Below are 20,187 nucleotides of genomic sequence, written 5' to 3'. Positions count from 1 at the left end.
GGAAAAACTCACTAAAAGTAGAACTTTGTGTTAAGATTAATGAAACCATTTGCTGATATCAGTTGTGTGAAGATAGTTAAACTGGTCTGATTTGATTTTTGTCCAAAACAGCAGAAAGTTTGAACATGCTGCTAATGAAACTTAATTTGCTAAATGAGGGTTGGATCATTTATAGTGAAACTGTGCAGAAGGCGGTCTCCTACCACAGAGGCAGACATCCTGCATTGATTTGTGTAATAACCACATGCATTTTTGGAATTAGTGAGAGTCCATCTAAAATGCACTGATTGGAAGAAAAAGAAGAAGGCTTCAGAGAATAGAATAGAATAGAATAGAATAGAATAGAATAGAATACAATACAATACAATACAATACAATAGAACTTTATTGTTATTGTAACAAGTACAACTAAATTGAAGTCACTGCAGCAATCAAGAAAACAAAAGTAAGAAAGTGTATAGAAAAAGCAAAAAGGTCCACAAGAAAATAGATGATGACAGCTTGTCCATCATTCTCCAGTTCAGCCTGCCTCCACCTCCACAGGGTCCAGGACTGAGCTTCTTCAGTCATGCTCCATCTCCGTCTCCTAGATCCTGTCTGCACACAGCAGGTAAAGCTCCTCTAATGTGGCGTTGGTGTCTGATATTTGCTCTGTTCGTCATGTCCGTGAATAGCAGGATTCTACTCTGCCCTCTGGTATTCCCTCTGTTGCTGGGTTAGCATGGCTAGCTTGTTGCCATCTTATTGGAGACAGATCTTACGTTCCGAATAACGATGGATGGAAGGGCAGGTCCATTTCGTCACTTCTTAGCTCACACCTTAGAACCAGCACGTCCCCTCACCTCCTTCTCCTCACCTTGTGGGTAAACATCAGGCCTTACACAAGTTTGCATTGACATGCTACAGACTGCTAACAACTGATTTCACTTTGCCCTAGCCTAGGCTAAGATTGTATGCAAAATAATAACTATTATAACATGATGATGATGATGATGATCAAGATTCTTCTTCTTATTATTATTGGGCAGGTTATATCGCTTGGTTTTATTCCAGTCTGCTGAAGCAGAGAATTTCTCAACTCTGTTGTTGATGTAGTTAATTCCTTTCCCAATTCTAAAGATGTATCTCCAAAACTTTATTAATTAATGAATTTGACAAATATTGCAACTACACTATATTTTCTAAGCATCAAGAGGAGAAGTTGGAGGTTTTGTGTTTGTTTTTTTAAAACGTTGGCAATAAATATTTTTTAGCCTTTTAACTTTCATAATTCAAATAGAAGGGATATGAATTCTATTTTGTTTTAACCCTTTAATGTTTTAGTCAAGAAATAATATATATCTATAGATCTATATATATATATATATATATATATATATATATATATATATATATATATATATATATATATATATATATATATATATATATATATATATATATATATATATATATATACACACACACACATATATATATATATATATATATATATATATATATATATATATATATATATATATATATATATATATATATATATATATATATAGATATAGATATAGATATATAGATATAAAAAGGTTTGTTGTTACAACTCCTCTGAGTCAGTTGTAGTTAGACCCAAAAGCAGACTGAAGCAGGGAAGCAGTTTTGAGGTTTTTTTTTGAACACCAGTGGAGGGAGGCTATCCAGGATCCGGGGGCTATGAGTGTTCCGAGAGGGTCCGAGACGGTGAGTGAATCCCAGGGGTGAGAGTGTCCGGTTGTGCTGGTGAGAGCTGGTGAGAGTGTGGCAGTGTGGTTGAGACTGGGCAGCTTGCAGGAGGCTCGTGGAGGCACTGGAGGAAAACAAGAAGAGAGTAAGGGTAAATTCTCTATAAACATTCAAAGGCTCGAACTTGAATCTTAAATACTTAAGTTTACAGCCGGTGTGCCTCGCGTAGTGCAGGAATACTCTGGCGCCGAACTCCTCACTCTGCAGAACTTAAGAGCAGTCCCCCTGATGAGTGTGCTGAGTGACAGGTGCGCAGGTGAATCAGCCAAAGGTGCAGGAGAGAGAGAGAGGGAAAGCAGAGCACTGCCACTGCTCTGCAGGGGAGACTGGGGGAAGCTCCAACAAAGCACACAGATCACCACATTTGTTTTATGCTATTGGAGCTCCAAGATGACCCAGTCGGGTTTTTCTCCGTTTAACATAATTTCAGAGTGACTTAATAAGTGCTTTACCAAATGGCTGAGCAGCAAGTCGATGGGTTGAGTCACAGGTGTCCAAAGCTTTTTCAAAGAAGGCCACATTTGATTTTGTGATAAAGACCAAGGACCAGCAGCTCTTACTGACACATTTATTAATGTTAAAGTAACATTTGAATGCTTCATGTGTGAACTTCTTAAGTGATTTCTGTAAAAAATCAGTCTCTCAGTGCTCAAACCTCCTTGTTCCATCTTCACAGACTGATGAAATCAAAGCTCACCTGTCCCTCAGGTGTCTCTTGATACCAGATGATCAGTGGTCAGTTTTCTGCAGTGTTACCTGCTGTGTAAACATCCGCAAACTCTGCTTCTGATCAAGGAAAATGTTCTCTATTAGAGGGCGATATGAGGAAAATATATCAGGATGTTTTTATGTTAGGATCAGGATCTGGATTTTATCAGGATTGGTTTTTATATTCAGACTATTTTGACCTGCTAACAACATTTTTAGACCCAAATATTTCTGATCCTGCATTCTGAACAACATATATTTTTTTTTAGTTTCTGCTCCATTTCATAACTTTAATCTGGTCTTGTGTCCTCAAATGTGTGTTTTTTTAACTTTCGCATTTTGAAATCATGATAAATACATTTACATAAAGATGTCAGCTGTAAGAGCTGTAGAGTTTCTGCTGAATGTACAGAGCTTCAGCAGGCCTGACTGTTAACACGCCTGATCAGCATTTACCATGCCCATTGAAAAATGTGCTTTTATTTAGATTTGTATCTGATTTGTCTTTATAGAGTAAAGCAAAATGGTTCTGCATTTAAGATGTATTTTAAATGATATAAAAGTCTGAATGCTCTGGATGACATAATAATAAATATGATAGCAGGTGTAGAAAGTGTTGTGGCAATAAGCCAATGAGAACTATTGTCAAAGAGTGAGGTGAGGGCACAGGCATACCATCCATTGTCTCAGAGCAGGCCTGACAAGTGTACACAGGCACTCCTGGACTGAGAGGAAGACAAATGAAAGCCAGCTTTGAGAGACCTCTCTGTGTTGACTTAACAACCAGCATGTGACCAGCTTTTTATTTCCCTTTATGGCTTTACATTTATGCAGAGGTGTGAAAGACGTGTCACGCTACAACCACATGACTGACCCAAACTGGGTTTATAGCACTATGACAGAGAAATTATAAAAATAACAAGGAGTTTGATTCCTGGAAAACAGTCCAGGGTTAGATCTGGCTCTTCATCTCTCTGACATTGTTGATATGTTTCCATTAGAGCCCTTACCTGACCTACTGTGGTTTAGTTTAGTGTGAGGACTGTATCAGTGATCCTGAAATACTCTCACACTTATTTATTTGTTTATAATCCACAAAAAGGAGATTATCAGCACAAAAATAAGTTATTTCTAAATGCTATTTCTCAGTATCTTTGGCCAGCAGTGGCATGCACAGACTTTTTCAAAGGCAGGGGCGAAAAGAAAACAAAAGGCACATACAGCGTGCACTTTCGCCACCCAAGAGAGCTCTGCTTTTTCCACCAAAGAGGTCAGGTTACTGTGTTTTGCCAGCGAGGAGGACATTTTGGCAGGTGTTTTGGGTCCCAGGAGGGCACTTCAGTGCACGTTTTTTAAACAATTGGGCCAAGAACCCACACTATGCACTAGGGATGGAAGAATTTATGAAAAAAAAACTGAACTGTTCAGTTTACAGCTCAGTTTGAAGCGGCTATGTAGCTCTGATCATACACATGTGCAATGAAGGATACAGCAGAACAGCTGTGGGGAAGTGTGTGTGTTGTTTACATGTTGAGCTGAGAGGACAGAGTCAGAGGGTGTACCTGTAACGTTCTGCTGTCTGGGAGCTCTTTAGATTCAGTGTGAGCTCTGATGACGACGGAAAGAAAGTGGAGGATAAAACCACGACTGAGTTTTTTCAACGTAGTAATTTTGTCGCTACATTTAATGACTTTTCAGACCCCCTGGAGAGTTTTTTTCAAGACAAAAGTTAAATTGTGTTTTGATCTCCTTAATGGTCAGTGTGTGTGAGTCCCTCCTCTATCCAAAACACAGACAGACAGTCCTCCTCACTCACAGCAGATGAAATCACTTCTGCTGGTCTCCAGCCCAGATAAAAGAGGAGGGTTGATATTTAGACATAAAAAAACAAGAATAAACAGAAGAAATTTAATTTGTAGTTGTAAACATATTTATGATGTTGTGTTTTACCTGCTTTCTGTCTCTCCCACATTATTTCTCTCTTTTACAGAGTCCATGACAATAACATGGCAATGGATTAATATGCAGATTAGTCAGCAGCATCATTTAGTGGCTTTTAGTGACTTCTGTGACAGACAGTAGTGACTTTCCTTACTGAGGAGTTGGTATGTTGAAACTAGCAATGTTTCCCTCAGCTTTAATGTTGTTTGAAATGGGAAACAGACTCATTCTTTCAGGTTTTCATGACTGTACATGACATAACTGATTAAAAATAATCTGTTCATAGTGGATTATTAGGGTATATGTTAATCTGGGGTGTTAACAACAACAATGAAACTGAACAGAACCAAAACACTGTGACCGCAAAACCGTGATAAGAACCGAACCATGGTTTTTGTGAAGCGTTCCATCCCTACTGTGCACATAACCGGTGGTCTGGTCAGATTTACTGTGGAAAACATGAATCCACTCACAGCATGAGAGTCCCCTAACATCATAGTTTTAGATCTGAGGTATCACCGGGAGAATGAGAAGTTTCTGAGATGCATGAAAGCTTGTTGTTTGTGTATAATGAGTGCAATGCAAGTTCTTCCTTTCTTCAAAATTTCCTAAAGCTAAATTGTCGTTCAGAGAGATGCCAGTGGATATGAAATCAATGCTTATAAATTTTACACTGCACCAACCTAAGGACGTAACTGCATTTCCAATCACCAGCTCTGCTCTTATTCTACTGGGTAAAACGTTGGACCTCTTAAAACCTTAAAATGATCAGAAGTCATGGATCCATGCATGTGCATCAGGCCTGATAAAAGTTTTGATGCCTCAATTGTCTCAAAAAAGTTGCTCACACCTCTGAGCTGTTTTTGCAGCTTTTTGATGATCAAGCCACTTGCAGCAGTTTCACCTAGAAGGAATATATTTTGCTCCTGAGACTTTAAAAAAAAGTTGTGATTATTTGGTCATTCTATATTGATTGAGCGTGTGCGTGTAAGGTTATCTGAATCTGTGTGTCAGCCCTGTTGTTGACTGGTGATGAGTCTAGGTTGTACCCCGCCTCTCACCCTTAGGCTGTATTCAGACCAGAAAAGTCCTTTGGTCCACTTGTTTGGTCCAGACCAAAAGCGGACTTTATTTTTTTCTTTTGGTGCGGTTCCTATTCAGATTGTACTTTTTGCAAGTGGACTAAATTCTGTAAACACATCCACGTGTGTGACGATCGGTGCTCTCATCGCACAGCACTGACAAAGGGCGGCACACAGAATACAAACCCTGAAATGGAGGTAAAGCTCCTTCAAAGCAGGCTTAACAACACCGTTTCAAATTTTGGACCAGCGAAGCTATGCTCTGCGTGTCCTGACGCGCAACATGCGTGTGACAGCGTGGCTAAACAGAAGACGGAGGATCAGGTATGAACCAAAGATGGTTAGGTTACAGTGGCTTTATAGGCCCAAAAGGCGCATGTATCCTGTAGTTAGTTCGGATGGACCTTGGTTTGTATTCAGAACCGCACCAGAGTTCGTTAGGAAGCGGACTGAGACCACCTCAAAAAGTGGGTCTCGGTCCGGTTGTTTGGTCCGCACCAGTGCTTGTTTGTGTCTATTCACACCTGCATGAAAAGTCTGCACCAGCGTGGGAAATGAACCCTGGTCCATTTAAAGTGGACCAAACAGTCCAGGTATGAATACGCCCTTAGACAGCTGGGTTCCAGCCACCAGCGACCTTGAATAGGATAAGTGGTACAAGATGAATGAATGAAAGTGAGATATTTGGTAAAATGGACAAAAATCACTCCTCTTAGGATAATTTCAAACATGAACAGGCAGAGACCTTCAGAAACCTCAACCACTAGGTCGTACCAGAGCTAGTTGAATATTTCTCAAAGAGAACGTAACTGACTGACATGCTTGATACTCGGAAGCAGGGACTCTGTCTCCAGGACCAAGAAGTCTGCTGGAGACGCAGATCAGGTCTTGTTCCAAATGTCTTGGAAGCAATGAAGACGGTGTTGAAAGGACAAACTGAGAGTCCTTTTACGGAGCAGGGAACAATGGGGAATGATAACCAGCTGATGTTTCCAATGGACACATACCTGTGGCTGGGCTGATAAGCCGACTCCAAATGAACAAAGAAGACAAACGCGACCATCAAACACAGGGGGGAAGGAAAACAGGTGTAGAAAAGAAAGGAAAAGAAAACCTCACAGAGGAAACTTGTTTGATCAGTTTAAAAGCTGATTCAGTTTAAAGAGCTGAACTGTGAAAAGCTGTTAAAGGATTTTCTTTTCATCACTGGGCCTGGCTGTGGTTCGCTCTCATGGTCAGGTGTTTGGCCATAAAACAGGAAGTAGTCTCTTCTCAGCTGTGCATGCTCTCATTTGAATCTATATCACCGGGAATAATGAGGGACCGACCTGAACAGAGCCACGCCTGATCTCAGTCTTAGGGGGGCAGCAGGAGATGTGGTGCTGCTTCACAAAGAGCAGGATCCAGGATTTTCTCATTCTCGCTGTGAGTTTTAGTCAGAGGTGTGTCAGATTTGATTTTTTCACATTAGCTTAACTACGCACACACATACACAAACTTAAGCTTTTTCTCTCAAATGCTAAAACATCCCTCAAAGATTACTGTGGTAGAAAAGTTCTGATTTGAAAACAATTCTTAAAAGTTTGAGTTGCTTAACAACAAACTAAGTGAATTTGTTGCTGTCTTCATTTACTCTGCCCCTCCTGCAGGACATAGATGTTGATAGAGGTAAAGGAAAGCCTCATACAATGGTTTGTTGACAAGGAGTAGCCAAGGGATTTAGAACGAGTCCTTCATATTTGCTACGGGTTTAATTGGAGTCCTTAAAGTGAGCGCATTTGTGGCGTGACAGCACCTACTGAAAGCAGAAAGACCAGAAAAATAAAAACAACAACAACAATAACAACAACAAAAAAACAAAAACAGAAAGAACAGAAAGAAGTTTCATTTAGTGGGTGTGTTTCACAAAAGAACCAGGCATGTCAGTGACTAAGTGTGTGTGGTTTGTGTGTTTATGCCAGCCTAATGATATAAGCTGTAGCTACTTGGAGTGTAAAGGTAGATGTTTTGGTCCAGTGCAGACCCAGAGGTAATCACAGACAGCAAAGATATGGGTTCAATGTTGGATTTTGGTCAGGTTGGTTATTTTTGGTTGAAAAATGTACGTTGGTTCAGTGTTTAATCACAGTTACCATTTCAACATTTGAAATACTGTTCTTGAATCAGTGTAATAAAGATGATAATGGGGGTCGTGGGTAGGCAGAATTAGTTACTTTTGTAGGTACCAACCGAATTCTGTCAAAAGTAGCGGGTACCGATTCACATAAAATCAAAAGGTACCATGTTTAGGGACCTAAATGAACCCTTGTGACTGTGAGGGAGTGGAAGAGCAGGCGATTTTCCATGCTGGACATGAACACAGCATGACAAGAATATATATTGAAGAACAAATATGTTTGATTGAAAAAATGCATATATTTTATTATTAAACAAATTTATATTTTTTATCACAGAAACACAAAAAAGGACTGAAAATTGGTACCGTTGAGTACCTGTACTGATTGCCAGGTACCGGCCATTGGTATGGTATCGTTTCAAATGTGAAAGGTACCCATCCTTAGTCGTGGGAGTTGAGTTCAAACTGTGACAGGATTTGGACACATTGACAGAAGATAAACAAAACTGTGTCCTTCTGTGTGTGAGACAAACTTTTAAGTTCTTACGTAATACACTTTAACAACAGCTGGGTTATTTCATCAACTCAACCTCTGGTTCGTGAACTTTTTATCCATCATGGGTTATTTATACAGATTTGGGTTATTTTGTGAAACTCATGTGCTGGGTTCAAATCCATCAACTAAACATTCACTGGTTGACTCAGCACTGGGCTGTTTGTGCTTCAAACATCATCATTATTGGTTTAAGTCACACAAGCTGAGTAATTTGATTCATTTTAGGTCTTCACCTTGTGTAAATCCAACTCAAAATATAGACAAGCGACAGGGCTCCAGACTAACTGACAAAAAATATCAGCCACACTCTTACATTTTTGGTCGCACTCTGGAGCCCTGAGCTAACCTATTATTTTCATACTTTTCAATTAAGTATTCTTTGTAACCAAACTTCAGAAAAACTGCTTCTTTATATTTTAAGAAAATGGTTTTAGCAAAGTTATTCTGGTTTTGACGGCATTTTATAACCGTGAGTGAGGAAGGAACACAGCATTTTGAAACCCTGCTGTATATAGGGATGTTGTGCTCCACATGGCATGAACCAGCTGTCTGTGTCTGTTTTCGGTGTTAACACTCATGATCCCATTCAGATACCTCTACCTCACCATCATTTGACTAAATATGTTGTATTAACAATGTTTACAGTACAATAATATTAGCAAGCATGCTAGTTAACTTTGCCAATGGTAACATTGTTCCGGTGCAATGCACACATAAAGCTGAATCGATGATGATTAATTTCTTCATTTTTTCAGTGTTGATCATATCATGGTTGAATCGAGGTTGATCCATTGTCAGAACTGATGTGAAATTTGACGTCATCTCCATGTTGACCATTGCGAGCACTTTCAGTGCTTTTTCCAAATATCTGACCTCGATAATGATCCCAGTCTTCAGCCTGATAATATCACATTGATAATGCAATCACTTTTTGCTATCTGGGGTACTATTCTGGGATCCCTGGCAGACCAAAAATGGGAGCATGCCATACGACTCCTGAACAGAAGTCAATGCCGTGACTTCTCCATAAGTCACCTTCAAACATGCTGAGATTTTCTTTTACCTGTGATCAGTTTTGTGTTGTGAGCTCAAACAGCGGTTACCTCTGATCATCGTTGTTTGGCTACATGTAAAAACCAAGTGGACAAGTCACTGGAACTGAGTGTTTCCTGGCTTCTCTACAAGGCTACTTTCTGCTGGACCACGAACCAGCAAATCCAAACACTGGGAGCAAGGTCATTGAGATCCTGTCAACATGTGATTCCTCACTTTGAATTGTGTTTGATGAATTCATCTGGATTATGTTTGAGTAACATGAAGTACTTGTGTTCATGTTGTTAAGTTAATTTGTTCTTACTTGCTAAACTTGGTTTTGAGAGAATTTCAGTGAGTTAAATCCAAACATGTAAGTGTAATGTGAGGAAGTCCATCAAAGCAATGAGTGTCATCATCAGCTTCCAGTGAGCATGCAGACAGAGGCAGCGCATTGGCTCCTGAGCCTGGAGGATACTCAGACTGCTTGAGTTTGACCTTTTAGGATCTGTCTTTAAAAGTTCAATCAAATCAAGTGTCCTTTTGATTTCTGAGCTCTAAATCTCCATCAGATCATCATCGTGGTTCAGTTGGGCTGTTGGTTTACATTCCTGTGTGGCCTGAAGGAGAAATAAGCTCAGAGCATGAGACGGTTCAAAGGCAGATCAGGCTGGGAGGAACAGGGATCTGAGCAGCTTAAAAATGGATTTGAATGTTGTCCTGGGTGCTCCGTGGTGCAGTGGCTTGCACTGTTTCCTCCCAGCAGGGTTCCTGGTTTGATTCTCTATCTGTGTGATTGGCATGTGATGCTCATCAGGTTGATTGGTCGCTCTGATGGCCTATATGTATGAGTGTGTGTGAATGTTTGTCTGTCTCTACACACAGACTGTAAAACTTGAGTAAACTTGTGATCTCAATATCTCCTAAACTTATGAGTTATTAAAAATCATCCCTGTAAAAAAGTGAACATCTTAAGTTCTGCTGTGAAAACAGCTTTTTTTTTTGGCTTGGTAGGTTGTGGTTTCTGGTACTTCAAGAGCCAGCCTCACGTGGATACTAGATGATGCATTGCCTTGTATTTTTGGCAAGGGGTTGCCACTTCTCTACATGTTAGTCCTGTAATAGGCTGGTGACCTGTGTAGGGTGAACCCCACCTCTCGCCCAATGACAGCTGAGAAAGGCTCAAAAGAGGAAAATGGGAAAAATTATGGGTGGATGTTTGTCTGTCCTAATTTGGTAACTTAATCAATGAATGCTTGGACAAACAATGTAAACAACACGAGCTGAAGCAGCAGTGTTGACATTAATATCAGAGACTAGACCTGAACTAATTCATACAGTAAGAGGAATGCTGTTGTACTAACATGGATACTATTGCACCAGTGTCGGCTGCTGGTCAGTCAAGGAGGGGAAGCTCATTTTTTTCCTGCCTACATCATAAATTTGTTTATTTATTTAAACGTAAATTTTGCCCTCCGTGTCAGCTTGCTAGCAGTTGGAGCTGCTACGTGAGACTACGACAGGCTGTAAGTGTGAGTGACAGGGGGAGAAGCTCCACAGCTGTAGGTGTAGCTGCTTATTGGTGAAAAGAGAGAGAATCTTTAAACACAACACTCGTTATTTTTAAAAAAGGTAAACTTGCTGGGGATCAATAAAGCCTCTGGATCAGTGCAAAACAACTGAATGTAGAACTAAGAAGATGCTCTCTTGGAGGGTTATACTTCAAGATGGCTGACTGGCTCATTTCACTGTCAATCAAAAAGGGATTCGGCCTCAGACAGATCATCCAATCATCATGCAGAAGCCCAGCGTCCAGGCCAGCCCACTGCCTCATAGACCCCCAGAGATGCTGAGTGTCTGATGGGCGGGACAAAGCCCAGCGTTAATCCAATGACCGTCCAGTTTCCACAGTGGAACAACCCACTCTACGCTTCCCTGCTGAAGACAGAAGACGCCCAGCGTCCAACTGTGTTAAATCACTGAGACGCTGCGGGGATGAATGAGAAGGAGGTGGAGCCAGTTACCTGTGATAGGTAGCTGATTCTGAACAAAAGATGAAGGAATTCTGGCTCATATTTGGTCAATGAAATGTACACACAGCAGAACATATCAACACCACCAAGCTGAGCTTCCCTTGCAGTTTTAGAGCAATCGCCACTGTAATGCACGTACCACCATGAAATCACATTTATCCAATAAATTGTTTTTCAAACGTTTTTTTCTTCTCTGAATAGCTTCTCTCTTTGTACCACCTCATGGATTGGTCAATGTTAATGAACAGCTTAGCTTTTGAAAATGTAAACAGTAAAAAGACAGAAGGAATCAAAAACATGATGGTCTTATTATGACAGCTCCATCTGTAGATATGTAGAGATATGTAGAGATATGGCATCTGGTTGCCATGTGACTGGGGTCACCAAGGAGAGATGGAGGGGAGGACAGGAGAGAAACAGTCATCCAACACGTTGGACCTTCCTTGGACAGGAAGTAGATTATTTAAGGGGAGACATGTGGCAGAAAGGTAGCCGCAGAAAAGTTCTTATTTTAAGGTCAAAAGTCAAAAACAGCTTATGGCTGAAAGGTTAATTTAAGAGAACTTCAAAAGGGGAACATCAGAGAAATATTTTTAAAAAGTTTTAAATTTTGAACTTGTTCTGGTTTGCAAACTGCTGCTGTGATGGGTATTGGCCAGTGATCACAATTGGATGCGTCAACATTGAACTTTGGTGGAAAACAGTGTAAAACTAACCATCCTTGGTCTTTCATTTAATCAGTCATCCTTGTGATCACCACAACTACCTTCTGTTACTAATAACATTTATTTTGTTCTTTTCAGGTTCTGAGAGAAAGAAGAAAGACAACTGAACAGACAACAGACAAGAATGTGAAAAACACAGAGGAGAGCAGCCTTTTCCCCCACTGCAACTCTGTGGACCTTGACAAGGTATGTGTGTGTGTGTGTGTGTGTGTGTGTGTGTGTGTGTGTGTGTGTGTGTGTGTGTGTGTGTGTGTGTGTGTGTGTGTGTGTGTGTGTATGTGTGTGTGTGTGTGTGTGTGTGTGTGTGTGTGAGGTTGCTCCTGTGATAAGGGATAAAAGAGGGGTGAACCGTCTTCAGGTTATTCACCCTGTTTCATTCCAAAACAAACATGTTTCCCTTTACCTCACTGATGGATCTGATCCTGAACCACATCAGACAGTCGTCGAGTAAAGATCCACTGCTTTCCAACTCATGCTCTTTATTTTTATGAACAACTCATAGACAGTCAGTGGAAACATGGTGCTGAGTTGACCTCTAAAACACAGCCAAGGTCTCTCTTAAACCTGTGCTTCTCAAATAATCAGCTGGAACCAGGAAGTGTGTCCCAGAACCATGATCAGTGGTCTGGGGATAGGTTGGGTACTTCTCACAGCCTCACAGTACAATAAGAGTGGCGTTATAGAGACTAAGGTTCATATCCCAGCGCATACTGGATTGGTTAATAGCCATATCCTTCACAGGATTTAGATGCTCAGCATAGTTTATAAATTCTTTTATTTATGATGTGTTTTTGAGCCGCTTCATTTAAAAACATATTCTATGATAAAGTTATGAATAAATAACACTTTAATAAGACTTTTAATATGTAAAACCTTTGTCAACCGAATCTTTAAAAAAAAAGGCTTCACAATGAACTAAATACACTTTATTACACTTTATTACATGCGTTAGTGATTTAAGAAGCATTGCATTACATGTGAACATTCTACACTGCTCTGATTCAACATCGTTATTTCCAACTATCCTAATCATACCCTGATGAAGTGTTGATTCCCAAACCAAACTGATGCACAGTGAGCACCTTTTTCAACCTAATAACAATTAATTATGAAACAGATACTTGTTTCCTTCAACAGAGTCAGGTCACAGGCCTAGACAGTAATTACTATTGAAGGGATTCAAAGTTTTTCACCATGTACTGAATGGATCATTTAGCATTTTATGATGTCATATTCAGACTTTTAGAAGTGGGTGCATACTTTCTTTTGTCTACACGAACAATGAAAATAGTGAGTAGCGACAAGGTGATAACCTCTTGGGGTTGATAGCTTATAGAAATCCTGTGACAGCCGCGAGATAAGTCAGTGCCAGCAATGGTGCACCACTGTGTTTGAATTATGCTTGGCATGTAGGTTGAGATTTAAGACTATTGACAGAGGATACATATACCTTAGGTTCTCTTGGATGGATAAGGATTAGATGTAAGCATGAAGGAAACCTTGGTGCTTTTCCACTGCAGGAACTAGGGTTTAAATTTTGTCCTCTGATCACTGATCCATCCCTGAAAACCGCCCTGTTTGGGTAGAACTACTTTTCAGGTGTCCAGTAATCTGCAAGCTAAATGTTTCTGGTTAGTGGAGTAGTGTTTTAGTTTCACCCTTCTTCTGTCCACAGTGACTTGTTTAGTACCTCCTGAACAATGGTCTTCTTTGAGCCTGATAGTGTGAATGTGTCTCTGTCAGCTCCTGGTGTTCCAGTTTAAAGAGTGACCCTGTAAACTGGGGACCTTCAGCTGAATGTGTCAGTAGATATCCAGTTTATAACAGCTGATCAAACACAGAAGAAGTCCTCAGGAATGAATCCAAATTTAGATTGACATATGTATATATGAGTCATAGTCTCGTCGGATCAGCATTATTGATGATCTAAAGCTGTTTGAGAAGGATACAACCCACTGAACCTCGTCAGTCAACAGGCTAATTTTTTAAGCCAAGTCAAGCTGCTTTAGGATTTTAGAAATGGCAACAGCTTTCCTTTTTGCTTTTCTCTCCTTTGGGGTGTCAACAAATCCGTCTGCAGTAAAATCAAGCATGATTGATCCAGCACAGGCTGAATGCTGTCCATGCTTCTGTAGTGTCATTTCTGCTGAAAGGCCCTCAGGGTTATCTTGCTGCTCTCTAATGTTAAAGTGACGCAATGCTATTACTTTTTTTTCTCTCCACATGTCACTCGCCTGGTAATAATGTAATAACCCCCAGTCATCCGTCGTTGGGAGAATTGCAAACAAAGGGCCACAAAAACATCTAGTTCCTGGAAATGTTTAGCTGCATTGGTACCAGAGGTTCCAGGAACTTTTAGTTCCTATTAAAAGGTTTACCAACACTAAATTGACATACCAAGAAAAAAATAAATACATGAATTGCAAAATACCACAAGACCAGTAGAGGGGTGTAAGACAACCAGAAAGGACTAGCAGCAAATATCACAATAAAAGGAGAAGATAGCAGTGTAGCACTGCTGTTAGCATGGAGGAGAATCAGCCGGTGCTGGTTTACATAGTGTTTCACTTCACTGCTGATGGATTTTTTGAGACTAGCGCTTGTGTCAAAACCCTGGCAAAAAGCCTGAAACAGATTTGACTTGCAAAACAGTGGTCTGCTTCAGTGACTAAGGCATGACGATGGCAGAGATGAACCTGTGTTTGGGCTGATCTGATATGGAGAATATGGCTCATACCTATATAACACTAAACTAGAATGCATTCAAGAAGACTTCATCTGTGTTTGAGGAAAAACACTGAGTCTGCTCCACCAATCAGAAACATTCAGCTTGCAGTGTCCCCCCAAAGACCCTGGACATCTGAAAAGTACTTCCCCCAGTCAGGGCCATGTTAAGAGGTTTCCAGGACTAAATTTCAATCCTAGTTCTGAAGGTTTAAATGCAGGTGGCTCAAAGGGAAATGCACATAGTTTTGATGAATAGTTCCTGGACCATCTGGTGGAAATCAGGTTTGGTTGTCTTCCTCCTGGATTCACCAAACTGAATCTTGTGGTCTGCAGTGACCCATGGCCTATGTGCTCTTCACCAGAGACTCATGTGTTACAGGAACATGTGCCCCTGTTTGTTCATTGTTTTCTTCTCTGTAGGATTTGGTGGACTGGAGGAAGCCCCTGGCGTGGCAGGTAGGCCACCTGAGAGAGAAGTATGATGCCTGGGTTCACCAGCCAGTTGACAGACCGATAAGACTGTTTGGAAACCCTTTTCTGGAGGCCAGCACCAAGACTTCCTGGTAAGACAGGACACATGTTCTCTGTACTTTGATGGTCATCAGGTGAAAGAAACACTGTAAAGAAAATAATCTGTTAAAAAACGGTAAAAGCACTGGCAGCAAAGTTTCCAGACAAATACCATAAAATTACAGTCAAACACTGTAAAAACATGGAACTACATGGAATAACTGTAAAAATACAGGAATAGATTTTACAGTCAAAATAAATTAAACACAGTTTTACTGTAAAATAACATAAATTCAGTCAAAACACATTCAGATCAGATTTCTTTAAGGTTAATCTCTGTAATCTTATGGTATAAATTATTTATTTTAAGAAACAGTCAAATCAATCTACAGTAGTTTCCTGTGAAAACACTTTTTTTTCCATGTACAATAACAAATTTGTAATGCATAAAAACAAACTCTGTATGTAAAACTTAAGATAAATGTCTGCAGATTTACAGTATTAATATGTAATTTTACAGAAAAGTACCATTATTATTTAACAGATTTTTCCCTAAATTATTACGGTCAAACACCTTCAATATAGTGACAGTGCAAAGAGTTCTGCAGAAGAATACCATTATTTTACAGCAAAATACTTTTTGTTGTGATGGTGTTTTGTAACCGTGAGTGAGGAGGACACAGAGGATATAAGACTCTGCTGAACATATAAGTATTGCATTGGGGGAACATGCTGCCTGTGCAACACTGCATGGACTGGCTGTGTAATTCAAAAAACATTGTTATTAAAAATTTACCAACGTAGCAAAGGCCATCAACGCATCTTGTTTATTAAAAAACAAAACAACGTAAAAATCACTGGGTCCAGGGTCCGCACAATGGGGCACAGACAGCCAGTCCACACCACTGGAGTACAAACAGCTGGCCCGCGCCTTGGAGCACAGATCCCTGGCGCAGGGGAGCACAATCATGCTGTACCCTCTGTATAGCAGGCTCTTATATCCACAGTGTGTCCTCCTCACTCATGGTTTCAAGCACTGGCACAATAAAAATGACTTTGCTGTAAAATAAAAGAAAAATAGTAGAATTTAGGACAAAAACTGATGAAGGACGAAATGACCAGTGATGCATGGGAGGAAAGTGTTTTTAGGAGAAGGGTAGGTTTTTCATTTTTTAAAAATTTGTCTCTGATCAAAAAATAATTTATTCCTGTATTTTTACCTTTTTTTTTACTTAGTTGTAAATCTACTAGCATTTTGTTTTTTTATAAGAAAACAGGAAAAATCTGTTAAAAATTTCAGACAATTTTCTGTAAAATTACATTTTTATTAACTGTGAAGGGTAGATGACTGGTCTGTTGGATCTGACAGTCAGCATGTATTGATTGATTCAGTGAGACCATTGCTAAGTCTGCTCTGCTGCGACAGGTACTGGGTACCAGTGGTTTGGCTTCCTATCGTCTTCTATTTGAGCTGGCACTGCTACACCACCCTGGCAAAGGGCACCGCCAGGATAGTGCTCACTTCAGGTAACTGACCTACAGAAACACCTCTTTCCCTCATTTGCATACTAAAGGCTGGATGGCATGTAAATGATGTTAACTGCGCATGTGTGTGTGTGTGTGTGCATGTGTGTGTTCTCAGACTTCTCCATCCAAATCCATGAGTATGTTTTCCCAGTCCTGTTCTTAACGGGCTGGTTTTTGTGGTCTTTCGTGGAGTACTGCATCCATCGCTTTGTCTTTCACATGAAGCCACCAGCTCATAACTACTACCTCATCACAATACATTTCCTCCTGCATGGACAGCACCACAAGGTACAAACCTATCACCATTTCACTGAGGGATGGAGGATGTTTGCAAAAACGCTGAACAAGTTTAACCATATGACACTAACTTGTTTCCCCAGTCTCCATTTGATGGCTCCCGACTGGTCTTCCCACCAGGCCTGGCGTCCATAGTGGTGGGAGGGTTCTATGTGATCCTTCGCAACACACTCCCGGATATCCTCGGGGTATCTGTGTTTGTTGGAGGACTGTGTGGCTATGTGGTCTATGATATGATCCATTACTACCTTCACTACGGCTCACCAAAGAGAGGTTCCTATATGTACAATCTGAAGGCCTATCACGTGAAACACCACTTTGAGCATCAAAGAGCAGGTCAGAGTTGGATAGAGGAAGACCCTCGTTCTTATACTTAACACTCAGGTCACCTGGGTTTTTTTTTTTACATCTGTTGTGACTCATCTTTCTCTGTTTTTCCTCTGTCTCCAGGTTTTGGAATCACCTCCACATTCTGGGACCACCCCTTCAACACAGTCATCCCAGACGAGAAGTTCTAGTATGAAAACGGCTCAGCTGAAGAGCCTCAAGACTTTTCAAGCAACACTTCCAGTCCCCCTCTTGTAAACCCCCTGAAATCCATTACCTTAGTCCCTGCGGGTACCGGCGGTGACTCCTTGATTACTGCTATGATCCTCTAAACTCAAAGCATCACAAACCAGCCTGATTCTGAAAGCAGCTTGCATCCCGGTTTTGTACCTGTGTTTATTTATCTTATCTATGTGTATCCCCTCACTGTGATCATTTCACTGAGACCCTCTTTGCCTTTCTTCAATCATCTTATTTTGCTGCTGTGCCTCTCACCTCACCCCCTCGCTAAGCTATCAACATTCACATAATGAAGAGCAAGAGAGTGTCTCACACAAAGAGAAACAGAGGAACACAGAATCGTGATCAGATCTGTGCTCTTGGTTGAATATGGTATCAATTGACCTATGGCTGAGCCACGCCCCCTCCACTCACTCAGATAAACAATGAACATTCAGTGACAGGCGCCATGTCACAGGAGGTGGCTCTAAACTCCACATTGGAGGGATATATGAATCATTTTATTGTTGAGAGGGTCGATAAAAAGCTTCAGTCACAGACTAAATTTACAGCTCCCAACATTGTCAAACGTGATAAACAGCATCTGGTTAGCATTAGCATCTTAGACAACAAGACAGAGGATCAGCATTGGTCAGGACAAAAATATAACCTCCTTTTTACCATCTTTACCAAGAGTGTGTCTCTGTTAGTTTGGAACTACAGGATTTACACTGAATCCTTCAGCACAACATTTGACAACCTTTATTAGCTCTGCTATTAAAGATAAGCTAATGAAGCTAAGCTCCAGAAACTAACATTAGTTTATGTAGAGCCCTTTGGGCAACAGCTAACAATGATGTACGATCACCAAAGAACAAAAACTAGAAGAAAAAACAGTCCAAAGAACTCCCAACAAACAAAGAGCCATAATGAATGACGCAGCTAGCAGCTAATGTTAGGCTAACATCAGGCTAACTTTAGCTAACATCAGAAATGTGAGGGATAATGTATTTCTTTCAAGCAAAGTGACAGTATGCTGCTTCAAATATGATGTCAGCTTAAATTAGAACAGATGCAGACCTTCTTGTTCATTTCTTCATGTTTAGTTGATGTTGTGGCAAAACACCCCATCGCCCAGCCTCTCATGGTACCTTGTGTCGGAGTTGCATGCGCACCGTTTGACCATTTTTGAGCTTAAAATCTCAGAAAAACCTCACAAAACAGAACGAAAGCTGACTTTCTGCAGAGCATTTCAATGGACCTCCGGACAGAGAATGTCTGAGTATATATAGGCTACACACACTGTGATTGGTTCAAAGGCAAGACTTAGCCATGGGTCAATTGGTTGCAATTGAAGGATTTCTTTGAGGTTGTTATATTTAAAATGTCACAAGAGAGACCAGAATGGAAACCAGTATGAGACCAGTATGGAAACCAGTGGATATTAGTGTTTGGTAATCAGCCTGCTCACTCTCTGCTGTGGGATTGTATCCCAGCCAGTGTGCTGTGTTGGGACGCCCCCTACAGCCTGCCTCTGGCACCCCCTGGTGTGAAGTAAACAGACTGTACTACAGTATAAGATATACAGTATAAACATTAAGCATTGTCCCAGGTCTTCACACTAAACAGCAGCTCTAAAGTGAACACGTTGTGCTAACCATCCTCAGAGGAGGGATACAGGGTTTGGGAAGGGATGGTAGATGGAGGAAAGGGAATTTGACAAACTCATACAAGATGCGGGCTAGAAAAAAAGTGTCATTTAGAGCGCCTCACTGAAAACAACTCAGGGAAAACCTCTTTGTATTTCTTCTGCACTCTTTGTTGCTTGCACATTATTTTACTTTTTGACATGAAATTGAAGCCCCATTTCCACCAAGCGGTTAACTTTAGTACGGCAAACATTGCATGGCATTTCCTCTGACTGAAACCAGGACAGGTCACTAAATTACCAATCCGTACCGTCCCACTTTTTGGTACCCTTCTGTTGGGGTGCCAGACATACGGATCTGACCCCAGAAGGTGGAGCTAGAAAGACTACAATCCGTTGATGGGTTGACAGAATCATCACTTCCTGTGCACAGTGGTAATAAAGAACAACCCTGCCATGTTTAAATTACCTGTTTGGAAAATGGCGTCACGAAAAAGCATGAAAATGCTGTTAAAACCAAACTGTGTCATGTTTTTCCTCTACATTGGATTTATCAGTTGGGTACACTGTGTCTTGAAGCCATGCTGTCACGCTATTACAACAGACAACTGAGCTGTTTGCATCGAGCTTACACGCTGCCTACCAGGAAGGGCACAGTCGGCTGTGGAAATGCAAACAGAATCAAGCTTTACCAAACCAACTTCTACAAAACAGTACTGATCCGTACCCGACCACTTGGTGGAAATGGGATTCATTTTTGACCTAAGGTATTCGCCAACAGAAATGTCCTCCTCCATGTTTCTTATCTCTTCTGGTCTCTTTGTCGACCAGAGTGCATCCAGATAATTTTACAGGCTGACATCAACTGAAAACTTTGATTGAACTCAAGTATCAGCTCTGCTGCAAAGGTGAAATTATATAATCCATTCCTCATTTTTTTCTTTTCTGTGACTAACAACAAAT

At 40.6% G+C, this 20,187-nt stretch overlaps 1 protein-coding gene across 1 annotated transcript in view; it reads left to right on the top strand.

Annotated features, from left to right (window-relative positions):
* The window catches only part of fa2h (fatty acid 2-hydroxylase), a 36,552-nt gene extending 18,537 nt beyond the window's left edge, over window positions 1-18,015 (top strand). Inside the window, exons 2-7 of the mRNA XM_074678270.1 lie at window positions 12,048-12,155; window positions 15,117-15,259; window positions 16,633-16,733; window positions 16,849-17,021; window positions 17,114-17,366; window positions 17,481-18,015. Of these exons, the coding sequence (XP_074534371.1) occupies window positions 12,048-12,155; window positions 15,117-15,259; window positions 16,633-16,733; window positions 16,849-17,021; window positions 17,114-17,366; window positions 17,481-17,548 (846 nt within the window). The 3' untranslated portion in view covers window positions 17,549-18,015. The remainder of the gene's footprint in view (window positions 1-12,047; window positions 12,156-15,116; window positions 15,260-16,632; window positions 16,734-16,848; window positions 17,022-17,113; window positions 17,367-17,480) is intronic.
* Window positions 18,016-20,187: the final 2,172 nt, after the last annotated feature.

Source organism: Halichoeres trimaculatus, unplaced genomic scaffold (genome assembly GCF_033239565.1).
Source record: "Halichoeres trimaculatus isolate MK-OKI-2021-1 unplaced genomic scaffold, fHalTri1.1 fHalTri1_scaffold_10, whole genome shotgun sequence".
In the NCBI taxonomy this organism is placed as follows: domain Eukaryota; kingdom Metazoa; phylum Chordata; class Actinopteri; order Labriformes; family Labridae; genus Halichoeres; species Halichoeres trimaculatus.
The sequence above is the reverse complement of the archived record's forward strand: the minus strand, read 5'-3'. Positions and strand labels throughout refer to the sequence as shown.